This window comes from Plectropomus leopardus, chromosome 12 (assembly GCF_008729295.1).
Source record: "Plectropomus leopardus isolate mb chromosome 12, YSFRI_Pleo_2.0, whole genome shotgun sequence".
In the NCBI taxonomy this organism is placed as follows: Eukaryota; Metazoa; Chordata; class Actinopteri; order Perciformes; family Serranidae; genus Plectropomus; species Plectropomus leopardus.
Genome location: NC_056474.1, coordinates 7026554 through 7044148, shown reverse-complemented (window position 1 = coordinate 7044148; position 17595 = coordinate 7026554). Strand labels below are relative to the sequence as shown.

Below are 17595 nucleotides of genomic sequence, written 5' to 3'. Positions count from 1 at the left end.
GAAAGCTTAAGCGTGAAAGGGTACGTGGAGCACCCACTTTACCAATCTGATAACTGGGCGCCCAAAGTTACAAGAAAATTTGCTACAAAAAAAGGAATTATTGGAAAATTATCAGATCATTTGGGGAGAATATTAATTCTATAATGATTATAATTATATATTTAAAATTAAGTTACAGAAAAATAATTGTATTACGATTAATATTTTTTATTTTATTTTAGCAGTTGTTTTCTGGTCATTTCCTGTTTTTTTCTTCCTTATTTCAGGTAATTAAAATATTTGGGTCATTTTTTAAATTTTTAAAGAAATCGAGCCAATTTTCTCAGGTTTCAAAGGGATAAATTAAGGACAGACCCACGCTGACACAAGCACGTATTACCACAAGGAGAGAAATAAAATGTTTATTTTACCGTCTGTGTTTTTTTCTTTGCACACTAATAATAATAAACGTCAGCAGAGTCCTCTGGGTGGTAAACATCCCCAAAACACAACAAATACAACAAATAGTGTTTCCATCAGGTTCACCCAGTAACATTTTGGAATCAATGTAGTGATAAAAAAAAAAAATCAAAATTTAATCTGATTGACAAAAAAAGTAACAAAAAAAAGCTAAAGTAACGTGCAACAGATGAACAAGTTCCTCCGGTCACCACGTGAGCCCGTTAACGTTTTCAGAGTAGAGAGAAGCTTCGAGTGGACGAGAGTCTGGAGGTTCATGCGCCATCGCTTAGTGTCGTTACAGTCAGGGGAGAGAGCGGCTCTTCAGAGCCTCGATATGCTTCGGTTTTACAAAATATCTCATTCAGGTTATGGTCGATGTGGAAAAAACGGAGCGCACAGTCTGCAGTCTGCGTCGTGGCTTTGAACTTCTGACCGAACTCTCGTTTCAACAATCACTTTTGATTTACGATGAAAGACGTGGAATGGAGAAAGTACAAAAAAAAAGATGACAGACGATGTTTCAGAAAGGCATAGTATTAAAAAAAATGAGCAAAAGAAATCTGAATATATAAATTCTATGACTCGGGACAGCACATCTTTATGTTCACTGTACCTTCGATTTCGTACCAGCCAGACATTTTTCAGAAAAATGTTTTTTGGTCCTGTTTGTTTCATGGATGGTCTGCACAGTAAAATCTAAGCTGTGCTCTAGCGTTTTTAGATGTGCTTCTCTTCCAGCTCAATCCCTGCATAGCGAGCTCTTTATTGTTTTCACAGTTTGAGTATTAACTCTTTGTTAGTGTCGGGTGGTTTCTGCTGTATTCCTCATTCTGCGGCGAAGGGACTTGAAGCAGACACCGTCCAGATGTTGCGTATTCGTCTAAACAACGACGCCTGAACCTTTTTTTTTATCAGGCTGGACATTTAGAAGACATTAGAACAACATATATAATGATGTTGTTAAATAAAACATGAGAAAAATATATAGATTTTTTAACCTTTTGTTAGTGTTATGCTTTTCTCTACAGAAGGGGCGACAAATCCAAAATGACTTTCCGATGATTTGAGTTGTCAGTTTTGTCCGTCTGTGGCTTGAAGCTAAAAAGGCCTTGTCTAACATTTATAGTAGAATCATATATATACAAATAAAATATGCATTGAAAACGCTCCACCAGCTGGAAGGAGAGGATGTTCAGTTCATCTGTCGGGGGCCGAGCCTCACCCGCCGCCCCCGATGTACAGCAACCTTGGAAGAACTTTGTAGCCTCGTCGGCTACCGATAAAGAGGCCCCGATGAGAAAAATCGATATCAGTGCAGATTTACATGATATAAAAATAATTAAGAAAGAAGGTAGGCTTAAGGGCAAGTGGTTATAAATGGCAGAGTGTGAGACTGGTTTTGGCAAATAAGCGTTCTACGGTGCATGTGCGGCCCTCGAACAGAAGGTTGATGTCGCCCGGGTTGTCTCGTAACCATGCAGCTTGAAGACACTGAGACGCCACGTAACACGTGCATGAGAGTGTGTGTGTGAGTGGTTGGTGTGTGTGTGGGCACAGATGCCGTGTCCCCTCACACACACTCCTCCGCTGACATCAGGAGTGGGTTGATGTACTCGAATCCTTCAAACTCAGACTGGTCGATCTTCTTGACCACATCGCTGCGACGAAGGAAAGAAAATTGGCATCAATTATAGAAATTATGATGTTTTATAATACAGGGTTCACATTTTAACGGATTAGTTTTTCCATGACCTTTCAAGGAGCCGTTATTTAAAAAAAAAAATCTTGCCGTACAGTCTCAAAATATATTTAAACGTAATTTCAGCTAGCTGGCGTATATGAAGGGAGAGATGGATCGCAGAAAAAAATAAACGTACATGATGTTAAACAAAACGTGACATATCGACGCACATTAGATCGACTTTATGTCAATAGCTTCAGAAAAATTTAATTGCCGCCAGGTTACATTATGTGGAAGGTTAACCACTGAAGATTACTCTAACAATTTCATAACACGCAACAAAAATACCATGACTTTTCCAAAACTTTTCCAGGTCTTCAATGACCGTGGGAACCCTGATAAATAGTGAAAATTACATGTTACGTTAATTCTGATAAAGTGACAGCGAGATAATTAATTTGGGACTCACTCGTCATCAGGCGTGAGCTGGATGGGCTCGTTGGTGAACTGGGCGTCGAAGTTGTCCAGTCCAAATTCCCCTGAGATGTTGGGCTTGAAAGGAGGCACCACCTGCTTATGCTCCAGCTGAAACAGCGACACAGAATCACTTCATCAGAACTGCGACCGACTCCGACCGACCGTTACGTCGGTCAAAACGGATTTGGCTGTTCAATAACAATATTCATCTATTTGTTCATTTTTCCAGTTTGAACAGAGTTAAACGAACATGAAGGTCGTCAGATTATTTCCTGCTCATTCTGTCCCGTCTGTCCTCATTGTTTACTGATTTTATATTTGGAAAGCTCGACTTGCCCAGCTAGAACTGAAGAAGAAGCGTTCACGAACTGGTGAACTGATTGAATCGACAGAGAGGCGTTTGCCTCAAACACGATGTGTACCATCCCATTTACACCTCGGCTACTTGCGATTACATTTATCACATTAAAAATAATGCTGGTGCATTTACTCACACCTGTAATTACTTTCGTTTTCACTTACGTGTTTAATTAATTCATTCATTGTCCCTACTGACAATAAAAACACGTGATCACTCTCCGAATATCTAAACACAAAAGTAATAATGACAGTTGTTGACCGAAAGAAAATTTATCTGCAGGTGCTTTCATAATCGATGGACAATTTCAGTTATTTTCCAGAGACAAACATTTTTCTGGCTCCGGCTTCTTAGCTTTGAGGATTTGCTGTGTTTTATTTAAGTCAATATAATATCGTTTATTTTGAACTGTGGGTCAGACAGAACGAGCACTCTGAAGGCATCATATTAGGCTCTGGTTTGACCTTTTTCTTTGACATTTCTAATCACTAAATAATTTATGGATTGAGAAAATAAACTGTGTATTGCAGTCCCATAGTGATGGTTCAAATGTTATTTTGGAGCTGGGTCTATCATTTATGGGAAACGAGCTGAATAAGGTCACTAAAATCATCCCACCACAGATTTCTCTCCACTGATAAACACTCCAGCTGAGGCCCATTGTGCCGTTTAAAACTGTGACTAAAACCTTGATGACGCACTCAAAGTCAGCGCCTCAGATTATCACAGTGTGGAGGAAACTCTCAGTCCTTCATCCGTCTCTCAACTGGCACGCAACCACGCTCCCCCTGCAGGCCGACAACTGCACTGCAGGGCGAACTTTCAGGTTAGTGTGTGTGTGTGTGTCTGTGTGTGTGAGAGAGAGAGAGAGGAAGTGGGAGGGGTGTAAGCTGATCCCTCCAGACACTGTGACCGACCGGTGGGTCCCTGCTCCAGACCAAACAGGGAAAAAGGGGTCATGTTGATCCCTGGCGAGCTGTCTGTCTGACTGTCCGTCTGTCTGTCTGTTCACTCGTAAAGGTCATTTCTGTCCACCTGACGAGTTTAAAACGTGCCTGATCATTTACGCACGGGCAGAGTTTCAGAAGTACGCTCCTTTTTCTTTAAAGGCGTATTTACATAAAGGTGCAAAGAAACTTTTTTTTCCTCCCACAGTAACATGATTTGAATTTTCAATGCAGTAAAACCACATTTCAATCTTATAATGCATAAAATACTACTAGCATAAAATTGCTGAATTGATTCATAACAAAGAATAAAAAAAACAAACTATATTGTTAATAAATGGAAATGTAAAAGAGAATAAAAACAGAGTAAATTATTAAGTATTTAAAATAAAAATAAAAATTATACAAACTTGGAAACTGTGTTGTCCACAGAAATTAGTCGTTCATTTAATCATCTGATGATATCAGAAGGTTTAAATTTGGGACTGAACAATAAAGCTGTCGGTTCAGCTGAGTTCATAGAGGAAAAACAAAAACAATAGCTGCAGGGTGCAAATTTAGTAAATTTAATTTCTCTCACTTTGAATTATACAAAATAATAATTATAACTGTTAAATGCAAACACCAAAACACCTGTTTTTCTTTTATTTATGTATTTTTAAACGTGTTTCTAGCTTATCAGAGTAATATGTTGCACAATATTATATTCAACTGGTTCAGTCCTGCGACAAAAATTACATTTAATTTGTAGCATTTACATACGGTCTGCAACTGGCAAAGAAAAATTATGTATTAAATTTTTCTGTCATAAAATCTGTGTTGAAGCGTTAAGTCGATGAGTCAGTCTACAGAAAATTAACAGACAACTATTTCGATAATTCATTCATTGTCGTTTTTTAAGCCGAACAGTTAAACGTTTGCTGGTTCCAGCTTCTCAAATGTGTCACAGTTTAATAAATAGGGAAAATCATTTGTAGTTTCAACCTTTTATAAAAATGTTATCTCGATCAGCCTGTCATCTTTTTTTTGAATGTCACAGCACGCCACAAAAACTGAGAAAAACGATTAGATATTTGTTTAATTTTACAGTTCTGTCATCGAACAGGAATGTCGTTCACTCCTAAATGACTTTTACTCGTCGCTGACACTGAGAACAGGACGCTTCATTAATCACTGAGTATTTTTAGTCTGAGTTTAATGTTTAGTGAAATTCCTATTAGCGATTCTGAGAAGCTCAATATAGTCGAGTCCTTTTCATTTACATCACACAAAGGTCTTTATAAAAAGGACCAAAATTAGGGATGACCTAATTTGATCTCTATCAGGGCATTTTTTAAATGATCAGGATCGGCTACATTGAGCCAGATCCAATCCTTTGTTTTACGTCACACAAATGTTTCAACTGGCAAAAGTTTCATGCAAAGCAATGCAAAGTGCAGCCGTCACCATTACTCCCCGTCTCTCCTCCAATCTGCACCCGCCCACCGTGACACAGCGCACACGACAAATGACAGCAAAATGAAGTGTGTATTTATGTTATACACTGAAGTTACGAGCACTCCTTTCAGCTCCTGCACTTTACTGTCGTCTCTGGCACATTTCTGTCTTCTTTCTGACCTGTTTTCTGTTACTGTTTTTAATGGTGTGAATAAATAAATGAAATGAGAAAATCAAGTGTGAAATATTTTTGGCCAGATAACTCGATATTCACATTATGACAACAGCGCAGGGCTGACTATTAGTGCTTTCACTAAATATTTACACAATGAGATTTTAGTAATCAGGAAAGTGGATATAATGACTAAGTGAGCTAGAGCAGCCTGGTTAGTAAAAAACAACACTCATGAGATTACGATGTCCAAAATTTAAGGCGATATCTAGTCTCATATCATGATATTGATATAATTTCCATATATTGCCCAGCCCTGATGCCGGTTCACCAGGGAAGGCACAGAGACAAACAATCTGTCACACACGACTGCAGGTGTTTACAGGGAACCACGCAGAAGCTAATAATATCATTACTCTACAGCCGCTACATTGTACAATCAGCATGTAATTTATGTCAGGTTAAAGCCACATTATGGCCGAACCACTGCGGTAAAACACACACAGCACTGCTACGCCGCATCCTCAAACACAATGTGTATTTGTTGACAAGCTGAGGGACGTGGAGCCGGCAAAGACGCCGTGAGAGGCCAAACAGTAATATTGTGCAAATAAGACTCTGCTAGCATCAACTGTGCAATGTGGACCGTTTACATGAGAGAGCTCCCCTCTGTGCTGCACTGGACTCACGTGCACATCCATCTTTTGCACACTTATTTGCACCTTTTTTTTCATTTTTATTGCTCTTTTTAATCTTCTTGGCTTTTTGTTTGTTTCTTTGTTCTCTGTACATCCTCTATCTCTATTATGATTAATATTGTTATTTTATTTTATTCTAGGTCAAGTGCCTTCCTTTATATATTTGCATTTATATATTTGCATATTTGCATTTTTGCCTTTTTTAACGAATATTTCATTCAGTTGCTGCTCTCTTATTTGCTGCTGCAACAAAACAATTTCCCTCACGGGATTAATAAAGTATTTCTATTCTATTTTATGCTATTCTATCCTATAATGTCTATAGGAGGAGGAGCTACATTAGAGAGAGTCATTTCTTACATGGTAGTTGAGATTTGGTTTACAAGGTTCCAAACTTACGAGACAACTTTTTGCCATAAGATGGATTTATTGATTTATTTTATGCGAGTCTGAGACATAACTTGCTGTAAAGCCGTATGTACTTCTTGTAAGAGAGCCAAGTGCTCTGTGGGATTTGGGAGGATGCCATTCTCCCTGCTGAAAGTTAGTGTACTTTTAGATCAGCTTTCAAACTACTATTTTTTTTTTAGGTGGAAAAGCTATATAATTTTGCTTTAAAGCAAAAATGTGTCAGTTTCCATTCTAATAATACATTTATTAATGGCTTCCTTATGACGATAGAAAGTTGTTTCACAATCTGATGGCTTGATTGATTTCTCCTTCAGACAAATGAAATGAAATGTTCATCTGTGACACTTCACCTCTACAGTATCTGCTTTCCTGTCCTGTCAGTCAGTGATCCATCTCTACTCATTTCTTTTCCATCTCTGACTTCCTGTCTTGGTCAGTCCGTTAGTCCGGCTGTCTGCTGCTGTCTGTCCTCTGCTGTTTGTTTCTCAGCCCTGTCTCTCTGCCTGCTCAACAGGACACGAGTCTCATGGCATCACTAATAACCCTCAGCTTTGACAGAGCTTCTACGCCTGCAGGGCAGCAGAGAGAGAGAGGGTGACCCCGTGCACTTGGATTTGACCTTCTGCTGTCTCGCAGCAGCTTTCTGTTTTTCCTTCTCCCTGCGATCGATATATGGATTGATTTTGACCTATTTAGCAACCGGGCATGCACTGGCACCTTCATTTGAAATTATGATTAATATCGTGATTATGCCAACGAACTCAAGAAAAGTAGAAGAGAAAATTTAAAAAACTCACAAGGTCCCAGTCGACGTTTCGGAAGAATGGATGGCCCATGATGTCGGCAAAGCCTGTCTGAGGGTGGCAGCCTAGACGCTCCTTGGGATCCTGTGGGAGCGAGGGCGAAAGAAGGGTGAGAGACGGTGTGAGATGATGGCAGACGAAAAGTCAGATGACGGGCAAGAAAGGTAGAGAGGGTGAGAAAGGAGAGAATGTGCAAGAAAGGTGGAAATGAGGAGAGGATTTTGGTGAAGGGGGAAATACAGATAGATGAAGAGGTATAAGAGCCACAGAGTGATGGGGGTGGAAGGACGTGAGGGATGGCAGTGGCTCCCACTAAAGCCATAATAATGTAATTCTCAGGGGAGAACACTGTTTTACGATTGATCCCGACATGTCTGACCCTTTCTTACCTTGTTGAGGAATCCCTTGAGGACGCTGGCGGCTTTGACTGACAACGAGCGGGGGATTCTGATCTGTTTTTCCAATATTACTGCAGGAGGTGAGAGGAAAAGAGAGGGGAGAGAGGAGTGAGACGGACGGTCCCTGGAGGCTAGGATGACAGAAGACGGCACTGACCCTGCTGCAGTTACGAGTTCAGTCCTGTCGAGTCTACTCGTGTTGACCATAATGCACAGAAGCCTTTCGACGAAGTGTCGAGGCCCTCTGATGAAGCCGTCATCATATAATATTTCAGTCGCATTTTAATTCCCGTCAATCCAACGCTTTTCTGGCAGCTTTAAGAAAACACTGACATGTTTTGAAACAGTATTTTCAATGAAATAACGACATGCATTCACACGTTTCTCTGTAACAGATGCCGTGTGCCTGGTGCCGGGTGGAGGGGCTACTGCAAAGGTGTCAATACAAAGGTGTGACATGATTCCATGGTGCTTTTTTCCCTCAGGTTATAAACTTTAGCAGCATGTGCACGTACGTGTGTGTGTGTGTGTGTGTGTGTGTAGGGCTATCATGATAACCACGGTATTACAGTATTGAAAAGCCAACAGCAGGGGATGGCAAGGAACCGCCACAACTGCTCTGTTCATGTTTCTTTATTTCACGGGAGCATCGTGGAGTTACTGTCTATTCTGCACTGAGGGCGTTTCTTTCTTATTTCCTAGACTTTAAAAAAATTTAACTTCAGGCAAAAGACTGCAGCCGCTCATTACTGCCACTTTTTACCCCGCCGGTAACAGCGGAGGAGGGGCCACAAATATCAAACTCCACATCACTGAAAAACAACAAGAATGGACAGGGCTCATACACAATTTTACAATAACATTTCAATGACTTGGAGGCAAATTTTAAAGACAATACAATTTTCTGAAACGTCCCCTGATACTTCTTATCAGTTCTGTTTAATTACCATACCATTATGTTATCTAAAAAAAAAAAAGAATTTAAAGCAGGATTGGAACTACATAATTATATTACCAATGAAAACAAAACCACACTTTTTGTTCTAAAAAGATTTTTGGGTATTCTTTTTTAAAGAAAACATCTCGGCTTTTTTAAAAAAAAAAACATTCAAAAATATTTGAATGATTAATGGTGTAATATTTGGAGAGTTTTAAAGAAAACATGCCTTCCAGATGAGGGATTGGAAGACATGTTTTCTTTAAAAATCACCAAAAATTACACCATTTATCATTCAAATTCCTAATGGTCCCTGGACACATCATGTGTTATCATATCGGTTTGTCAAACAAAATTCCAGACTTTTGCCTCCGCCGACATTCAGATTCATAGCAGCCTGACGCAACTAAAGCGCCTCAGCTGAAAAATACACAACATGAACGACTATTTAATTTGTCTTCATTGTTGTCACTTAAAAAGCAAAAGCAACAACATAGCCAACAGCCTGACAGTAAAGCTTATTTAAAACACATTACAATCAGGATAAATTAAGTTATTTGAAAAAATAACAAAAAATGGCAGTGATACCACATATTGAGCCAGCCTTGATCACCGCAGGGGAAAATCCTTTACTGTGTGTGTGTGTGTGTGTGTGTGTTACCTTGGAAGAGGTAGTCTTCTGTGTTCTGGTCTGGGTTGTCAGAGCTCCCGACGATGTCGAAGGGCGACCGGCCCGCCATCATCTCAAACATCAGCACGCCCAGCGCCCACCAGTCGACACTGAACCCTGAACACACACAAACACAAACACACACATTGAATGTTGCAACAAGAAAAGAACATCGAGAGACACAGACACAGACACACACAGACACACAGACACAGACACACACACACACACACACACACACACACACACACACACACACACATTTTAACCCCCAAACAGAAACACAGCTGTGTGTGAAAAGTGCGCTGGAATCTCATTAACAGAGCAAACAAAACAAGGTATCGAATCACATTTATAACAATGTTCATGCGTGTTCAAGCATAATTCTCATTATCTCCAGGTTCAAGGTATCTTTAACTCATATATTTCAAATACTGGCACAAAGCATAACAGTATTTTGGGGTTACTATAGCAACCACTCCCACCGTGAAAGCATACCAGTGTTTTTGCATGCTTTCACCCCTTGACATCAAATCTCATACTTAACATTTTTTTCAGAACGAGCCAATTAGAGCTGAACGGCAGTATCCTGAAATACACACAGTGATATGTTAAAACTGTTATATTTTTCACCTGAAATTAGCATCACGACACATGAAAATAGTGAAGAGAGACAAAAGGTTTGGTAAGAGATTTGTCTCAGAATAATAAAAATATAATATGCGGCGATAATATGCTGATAGATATGGGAAATCAAATAGTTTAATATGGATTGCTTCGTGTAAACTCCTCACCCAAGAAAGAAAGTTACGTGAACATGCCTCTTCTGTTGACTCTTGTTATGCCTCTTTTTTATTCTGTTGTTGTTGTTGCACACTTAATAAATCAATCTCAGAGTAATTATAATTGGTCGCTGGCTGTGCAGGCGGCGCCCTCGAAAAACCAGCAGCACATGTGTAATTAAATTAGACTTAATTATGTTATTCATCAGATAAACTAAACGGTTTGTCTTCACGTATAAAAGCACACTGAGCTAGTTTCCAAGTTGTGTGAAGCAGTAAAATGGATTATGTACGGTAACGTGGTGGATTTAATTATAACAGTGAATCCAACAAGGATTCTGTTTCATGCACATTAAGCGATTTTTTAGTATAATTTTATACTCAGCTGATGAGGTTTTTTTTTGTTTTTTTTACTGTCAACATTCTGCTACAGCGCCCCCATCCCCACAGAGATCCTTGCAAGGTTCATCTTATTTTTTTATTTTTATTTTTTCATTTTTTAAAATGTATTTATTATTTTTTTTGCAGCAGTGCTTTGTAAGTTCTGCTTATTTTTTTTATAGATATTTTAAAATTATTTTTATATTTTTCTAATTTTCAGCTTTTTTTGTCTTAATTTCCTATTTTTTGTTTTATAGTGTGCATGCTAATTTAATCCTAAACCCAGACATTACTGGATAATGCCTCCTGTACTGTATCACAGCAAATGAAATTGTAGCATTTCTACTGAGTGCTTGCGTATTGTAATTCTCACCGTAATCCTCTCCTCTGAGTATTTCAGGAGCGATGTAATTAGGGGTACCACAGAAAGTGCTTGTCGTATCACCTGGTCTCAAGCCCTCCTGCAAAAACAAAAAGATCACGAGCTATGAGATCATGTCAGAGGGCCGTTAAACCGACACTGGAGCTTTGCAGGTGCTTTTATCATTTAGCATCGTGGCGTCATTAGAGCCACCGTTTTTCATACACATTAAACCGCAAAGCCCACCTTGCACATGCCGTAGTCTGTAAGTTTGATGTGTCCCTCAGAGTCCAGCAGCACATTGTCCAGCTTCAGATCTCTGTAGATGATTCCCCGCTCGTGGAGGTAGTTAAGTGCCAGACTGATCTCTGCTGAGTAGAATCTGACAGAGACATTCAGGTGTTTTCATTATCACATATGAGCACCGAAAGACTTGAAACAAAATCAATCTCTCTCATTTTAATGAGACAAAAAGTGCGACTCTACCTGGCGTGTTCTTCTGGGAGTTTCCTTTGTCTTTGCATGTGGAACATGAGATCTCCACCGTTCACATATTCAATAACAAAGAACAGTCTGTAGAAAAGAAGAGAAAATGTTACAGTTTCTTTCTTTTTTTGAACTTAAATACATCATACAAAACTGCTGTTTCCCTTTAAGAGGACCTAAGAATCTATTTTGTCGATTAGCTTCTAACTAAGGATGTACCAATCAGATCTTAATGATTCGGTATCGATCAGCTATACTGAGCTTCGTATAAAGAACACTGTAAATTGGAAGAAATGTACCCCCCCCCCGTCCCCGTCTATTTCTCATTGGATCAAAGATGTTATGTATTTCTTAAAGCCAAAAAAATCAAATACACACACAAAAGGTCCTTTGAAACCTTTATATATGAAGACCGTTTTAGGATTGTTGCTAGAATGAAATAAGTTGTACCTATAGAAGAATAAAAGAAATAAGTTTTTTTGTTTGTTTTACTTTTTTTTATTTATTTCTTCTTCTTCCTCTTCATGTTTGTTATTGTTTTGTTGTTGTTATTATTATTATTATTACATTTTAAATATTTTATTTATTTATTTATTGGGGGGGGTTCTCTCTTCTTTTGTTTCTTTTTTTGCCCCCTGTCTTTTTTATATTTTTTTATTTGTTTGAGTAATTAACACAATTATTTGATGAAGTATGCTGTTTTCCCTCCCTCACCTGAATGTATTTTGTAACCTGTAATCCTTTGGGTGGGTGGGCAGAGTGTTCGGGGGATGAAGACAAATATACATGTTCTGTACCCTTTTTTTCTGGGAAATCTGAGAAAAATCCATCCAACATTTTTTTAAAAAGGAGTATTTTGTTTTCTTTAGATTTATCTAGTTTCAGTACTTCCAAATTAGGATTTTAGAAGTTGTAGAAAGTTAATGTTGTGCTGCACGTTGCAGAATGAACCGTGCGACTCCAACAGAAGAGACGCTCTCACCTGCTTTCTGTCTGAAAACACGAGTGGAGGCCGACCAGGAAAGGATGATTAGACGCCTGCTCGAAAACGTGCTTTTCTGTTTGGACCCAGTCGATGTCCTGGAAGAGAAACACACAGAGACACACCCCCAGAGTAAATCAGAGACCACTCTGACACGGTATGCTTGAACTAATAAAAGCTGAATAGGCAGAGCGTTTGATCGACCCTCCTGCGCGGACAGAGACCCGGGCGGGCCGCGGCAGATAAAGGGCTGAGCCGGTAGAAGCAGGTCTCTATCGATGGCCGAATGATAATATGTCTGGACACGGATGCGGCTCGCGCTGACAGGGCAGGGACACCAGAACACTTCACCATTGATCGAAAGGCACTTGTCAGTTTGTCAATCACACTAAGTGCGTCTAATCAAGGCTAACTACTCCGACTGCCTGTGACTGTGCCGCTACACGTGTACGCTGAGATCAATTTCTGATGACATGATGGTTTATCTACATCTTCTTAAAAGGACTGATGGCTTGAAAAGGTCCGTCAACTTAACTCAGTGTTTCACACAAGATACACAAGACGGCTGTTCAATAACACGAGACAAATGTTTGTTGAGTTTTGAGTAGCAGCTCTTATTAACCGTGCTAACAGCATTAATTATGATTGTGATAATTGCATTAATTATACACGGCAGTGACAGGAGACTGATGGCTTCACTATTTACTAACCTTCTAACATTTCAGAGCGTCAGAGGGCTGTAAAAGTTTGTGTATTTGTACTGAACCGTCATAGTAAGGGGGTCATGGTCCGGTGCAGTATTTTATAACATATCTACGATTTTAGGTCATTTCCAGGTCTTGGATGTGTCTAGGACTTTAGGTAATTTCTTAAATTTTAGAACATTTCCTGGATTTTCAGGATGTCTCAAAGATTTAAGGACATTTCTCCGATTTTAGGATGTTTCGAGGACTTCAGAATGGTTCTAGGATTTCATAGCATTTCTAGGATTTTAGGACACTTCCAGGACTTCAGGACATTTCTCGGATTTTAGGAAGTTTCTTGGATTTCAGGATGTTTCTCAGATTTTAGGATATTATGGGCTTAGCTAGGACCTCTGTCTGGGGCTTGCGGGGGATCATCCCCTGTCACTTTTTTCTTTTTTGCTAAACAAGCTCTATTTTGATGCCATTTTATGCACTCTGGCACCTTATGTATACTGGAGGTACACAAACAATTATATCACAATTATACCACTTTACTTTTTATTGTGAATTAAAAAATGGTTGGCAGGCCACAGGCTGTAAGCTGACTATCACTGGCTTAGACTGGTCGCTTACGCACGGAGCAGGTTAGGACATCTTCACTGGGAAACACTGAAACAATGTGATGTTTGCTCGTCGTCATCACGACCAGTTAGGACTTTTCAAAATGCATTAAAAGAATTGACCCATTTTCTGCAGTACTGAACTCTCCAAAACAGTGATTTTGTTCATGTTAAACCCCTAATAGATAGATTTGTATTGTTATTGTTAAACTGGACAGACTGAAAGACACAATTTCACTTTTTAGATATTGCATATTTTTCCTTTGTAAGTAGCTATCAAACATAGACTCCTCAAAAGAGGATGACTGGTCTAGAAGCTGTAATGTATGCATGTAATGTATTAAGTCACTTGTTTGACTATTAAAAAAGAAGCAAGATTACATGAGATGCTGAAGTGATTAGTTCATTAATTAATAAGTTGATCAACATTATCAAATATTTCATAATTGATGAATAATAAGCTGTTCAAAAAAAGAAAGCAAACAAATGATTCTCAGATTCAGCCTCTCCAATGTGAGAATTTGCAGCTTTCTCTTTTTCATTGTAAATAGAATAAAGTCATACTTTGGACTTTTGACTGGACAAAACAAGACGTTTAAAGAGTTTTAAAAATAAATTTTCAAATATTTTGTCACATATAATATAGTATAAACATTCAAACAACTGAGAAAATAACTGAGTAATGAATCAGTCATTAAGGTAATTGTGAGATGTAGCCAGACACGCCCACATCATGTCGTATTTTCATTTGCCTGAAACGGCAACAATGGGAATAGTTCAAATTAATTTGTACATTAACTTTTAACCTCAGTACAAGAAAACGACAGCTGGGTAGATTTATGTCTTTGATCTTGAGCCAGTTCATGCTAAATTCAGTCTTTAAAACACCGTCAAACTGCATGCATAGATACAAAAAAAGCAGTCCTACTCACAGTAAATGGAAACAAAAGAAACAAACCAAAAATTACGTTGATGGACTTTTAGAGCATTTTACCGAATGTGAATCCAAATCTGGTTATTGAATCAGAATGCTTTTGAATCCCTTATCAAATCTTTTGTGTCTACTTTAGTTTTTTATTTTGTTACTGTTCTTTTATATTCATTAAGTCTGCCATGACTCATTTTTTTGCTGCGAGGGAAAACATTAAGCGTCAGACTTGTGACTAAGCTTATGCAAATTTTGCATTTCACTGTTGTTTTGTTGACTTTGTTTGTAACTCACACTTTGTATCGGTTGAGTCATAATCCGTCCACAGTTTAAGTTATGGTTTAAGGCTTTTCCGCTGTGTTCAGTAAGTCAGTCTTGTTAACAACTGTGTCACTGAGTTAGCACGTGTTTGTATACCTCACCAGTTTTTTTTTCCTTGTAGACCCCTGCAGTGTGAGAAAGAGGCAAAAGAGAATATCTAAGAGAGATCGTTAATGAGAGATTCGATAAGGGATTCGTTGGCTGCCGAACTGAAAACGGCTATCAAAACCCATTCAATCCTAACTCCATAAAGGGTTTCACTTTAAAGGGGACCTGTTCAGCTCATTTTCAGGTCTATACTAGTATTTTGGGTTTCTGCTCAAACATGTTTACATGCTTTAAAGGTCCAGTGTTTAAGATTTAGGGGGATATATCAGCAGAAATGGATTTTAAGATAATAAGTATGTTTTCTTTCTGAAGTCAGGTGAAATTAAAAAATGAATAAATAAAAGTAGCTCCCTGAGATTTTACAAAGTAAAAGTTTCTCCCATGCTGGAACTTTCTTTGCACTTTTTAATTAATTAATTTTATCTGCGATCGTAAAAATACAACGCCGATACAGATAATTGGCCCCAGTAATCGGTCAAACCCTACTCCTGACATTAGCGTGTAGTTGCATGTGTAGACTGTAGATTGTGTTGTGCACTTGCAGCAGCATTCCTGGAGCAGATGACCATTTGAAGAAATCCGTCACAATCAGTCTGTTTCCTATCATTTGAAACTTTGGCCGCGTTTATTACAAACATCCGACATTGTAACGTCACATATACAGTATGACAGAAACAGGTCCCCTTTAATCAAAACCCACTGATTCTCGGTGTCAGAGTGCACGAGTGAAACATTTCGACTTTGATGTGCGCTGTTTACCTCGTCGTCATTGACCAGCTCTTTTTTCACCACCTTCATGGCGTAGATGCGCTCCGTCTTCTTTAGCTGCACCAGCAGCACCTTGGCGTAGCTGCCTCGGCCGATCACCCTGAGCAGATCGAAGTCTGCCAGGCCGAGGCTGGAAGGCGATTTCACCGGGTCCTCACTGCTCACCGCCTGACGGGCAGGTAAGACAGAGTAAGAGGGCATGCTCGACACATCGCGCTACACACAACATAATGTGATAAACACAAGGTCAGTTTGGCATGCAACATTTCAGTCAATCAATCTTTTCTCAACTTTTCAATGAACTATTGAATGAGCTGCGCCCAGTTGTTCAAAAAAAATTAATCTGCATCAGAATGGTCCCAGGTTTGAAAATCCCATGTTTTGTTATCCAGGATCAGTTAATCCATTTTACTTCATACTGGTTTATCAACAACAAGAAGGAAACAAAAATCTTTGTTCTTCTAACTTTAAATCATTGTTGTTCAATATTGATAGCTAAGGGTGGGTGATATGACCCTAAAATACTATTACAATATTTCCGGGCATTCTACGATAGTGATATTCTTGATGATCGGACAAAATACAGAAAAATACTATGTTACATAATATCGTGCATAACGCAACAAGTAACAATCTTGGAATATCACAATATGAATTTTTCTGGTTATATTAAAAATCATAACAGTATTATCGTGAATTATAAGATATGGCATACCCCCTTTTAATCGCTATTTTAGTTTATATTATTTTATGGGAACAAAATACTCTTTTAACTTGACTTAATAGGTTTTCTAATGTGTAATTAATTTATTTTATCACTGTAACGGTTAAACAAATAATGTGCAAATAAATACACAAATTATATATGATAAATGGATAGATGGAAAGGTGTATATGTATATTTAAACAACCAGTTTTATAACATTTTTTTGTGAAATCCATCCTGAATCCATCCTTCTGCTGGAATCATGATAATCCTGATTTTTTTTTTAATCAAAGGTATCCTAATCCTACAAAATGTCTTGAACAACACAAACTGAAGGTTTGATATGCATCAAAACCAAGACTGGATTACATGATCAGATCCGATTTCAGATTTATTTATTTATTTTTATTCTGAACAACCCATGTTCAAGATCTGATCCAATCCCACATCCGATATCAGATCAAATTTCTTCTGCACAACTGGGCCCTGGTGATTTAGTTAGTGCACGAGGGTGATTTCCTTTGGGTGGTTTGCATGTGAAACTGCACCTCTTTATAAAAAGTAAATCTCAGTAATGAGTTTCTTGTCTGCATTAACCACCATCACGCCGCCACCATCAGATTAAGCGCTCCCCATATTAGTCCCACTCCTGTATAAACCTGATTACCACCCTCACCATTTCCTCGCCTATCTTCCCCTCTCCTCTCTTCTCTCCTGTAATCTCCTCTGTAGTGAACCGTTCCCACTACCTATCCATCTAACTCCGCTTTACGTCACACCCCCCATCCCCAGAGTCAGATACGGAACCACAGATAAGATCATTTGGCTTGCCCTCTTTTATCTCCGTCTATCTGTGTCCAACTTGATCCATTTTTTATCCGTCTTCAGCTCCCTGCTCTGTTCAACCACCCCACTCCCCACGCCTCCAACCCCAAACTACATCCCGGGCCATTAATCAGCCTCGGGTGTTAAGAGCTGTGATAAAAGGTTACTTTATTAGCTCCACCAGAGGAAATCAATACTCACAGCACTGCGA

At 38.8% G+C, this 17595-nt stretch overlaps 1 protein-coding gene across 1 annotated transcript in view; it reads right to left on the bottom strand.

Moving 5' to 3' along the window:
- Positions 1-385: 385 nt before the first annotated feature.
- prkci (protein kinase C, iota) overlaps positions 386-17595 on the bottom strand; it is a 41596-nt gene continuing 24386 nt past the window's right edge. The window contains exons 9-18 of the mRNA XM_042497331.1: positions 15845-16021; positions 12423-12520; positions 11441-11527; positions 11201-11336; positions 10967-11054; positions 9422-9547; positions 7815-7894; positions 7420-7509; positions 2592-2707; positions 386-2099 (exon numbers count right to left, since the gene is read on the bottom strand). Of these exons, the coding sequence (XP_042353265.1) occupies positions 2012-2099; positions 2592-2707; positions 7420-7509; positions 7815-7894; positions 9422-9547; positions 10967-11054; positions 11201-11336; positions 11441-11527; positions 12423-12520; positions 15845-16021 (1086 nt within the window). The 3' untranslated portion in view covers positions 386-2011. The remainder of the gene's footprint in view (positions 2100-2591; positions 2708-7419; positions 7510-7814; positions 7895-9421; positions 9548-10966; positions 11055-11200; positions 11337-11440; positions 11528-12422; positions 12521-15844; positions 16022-17595) is intronic.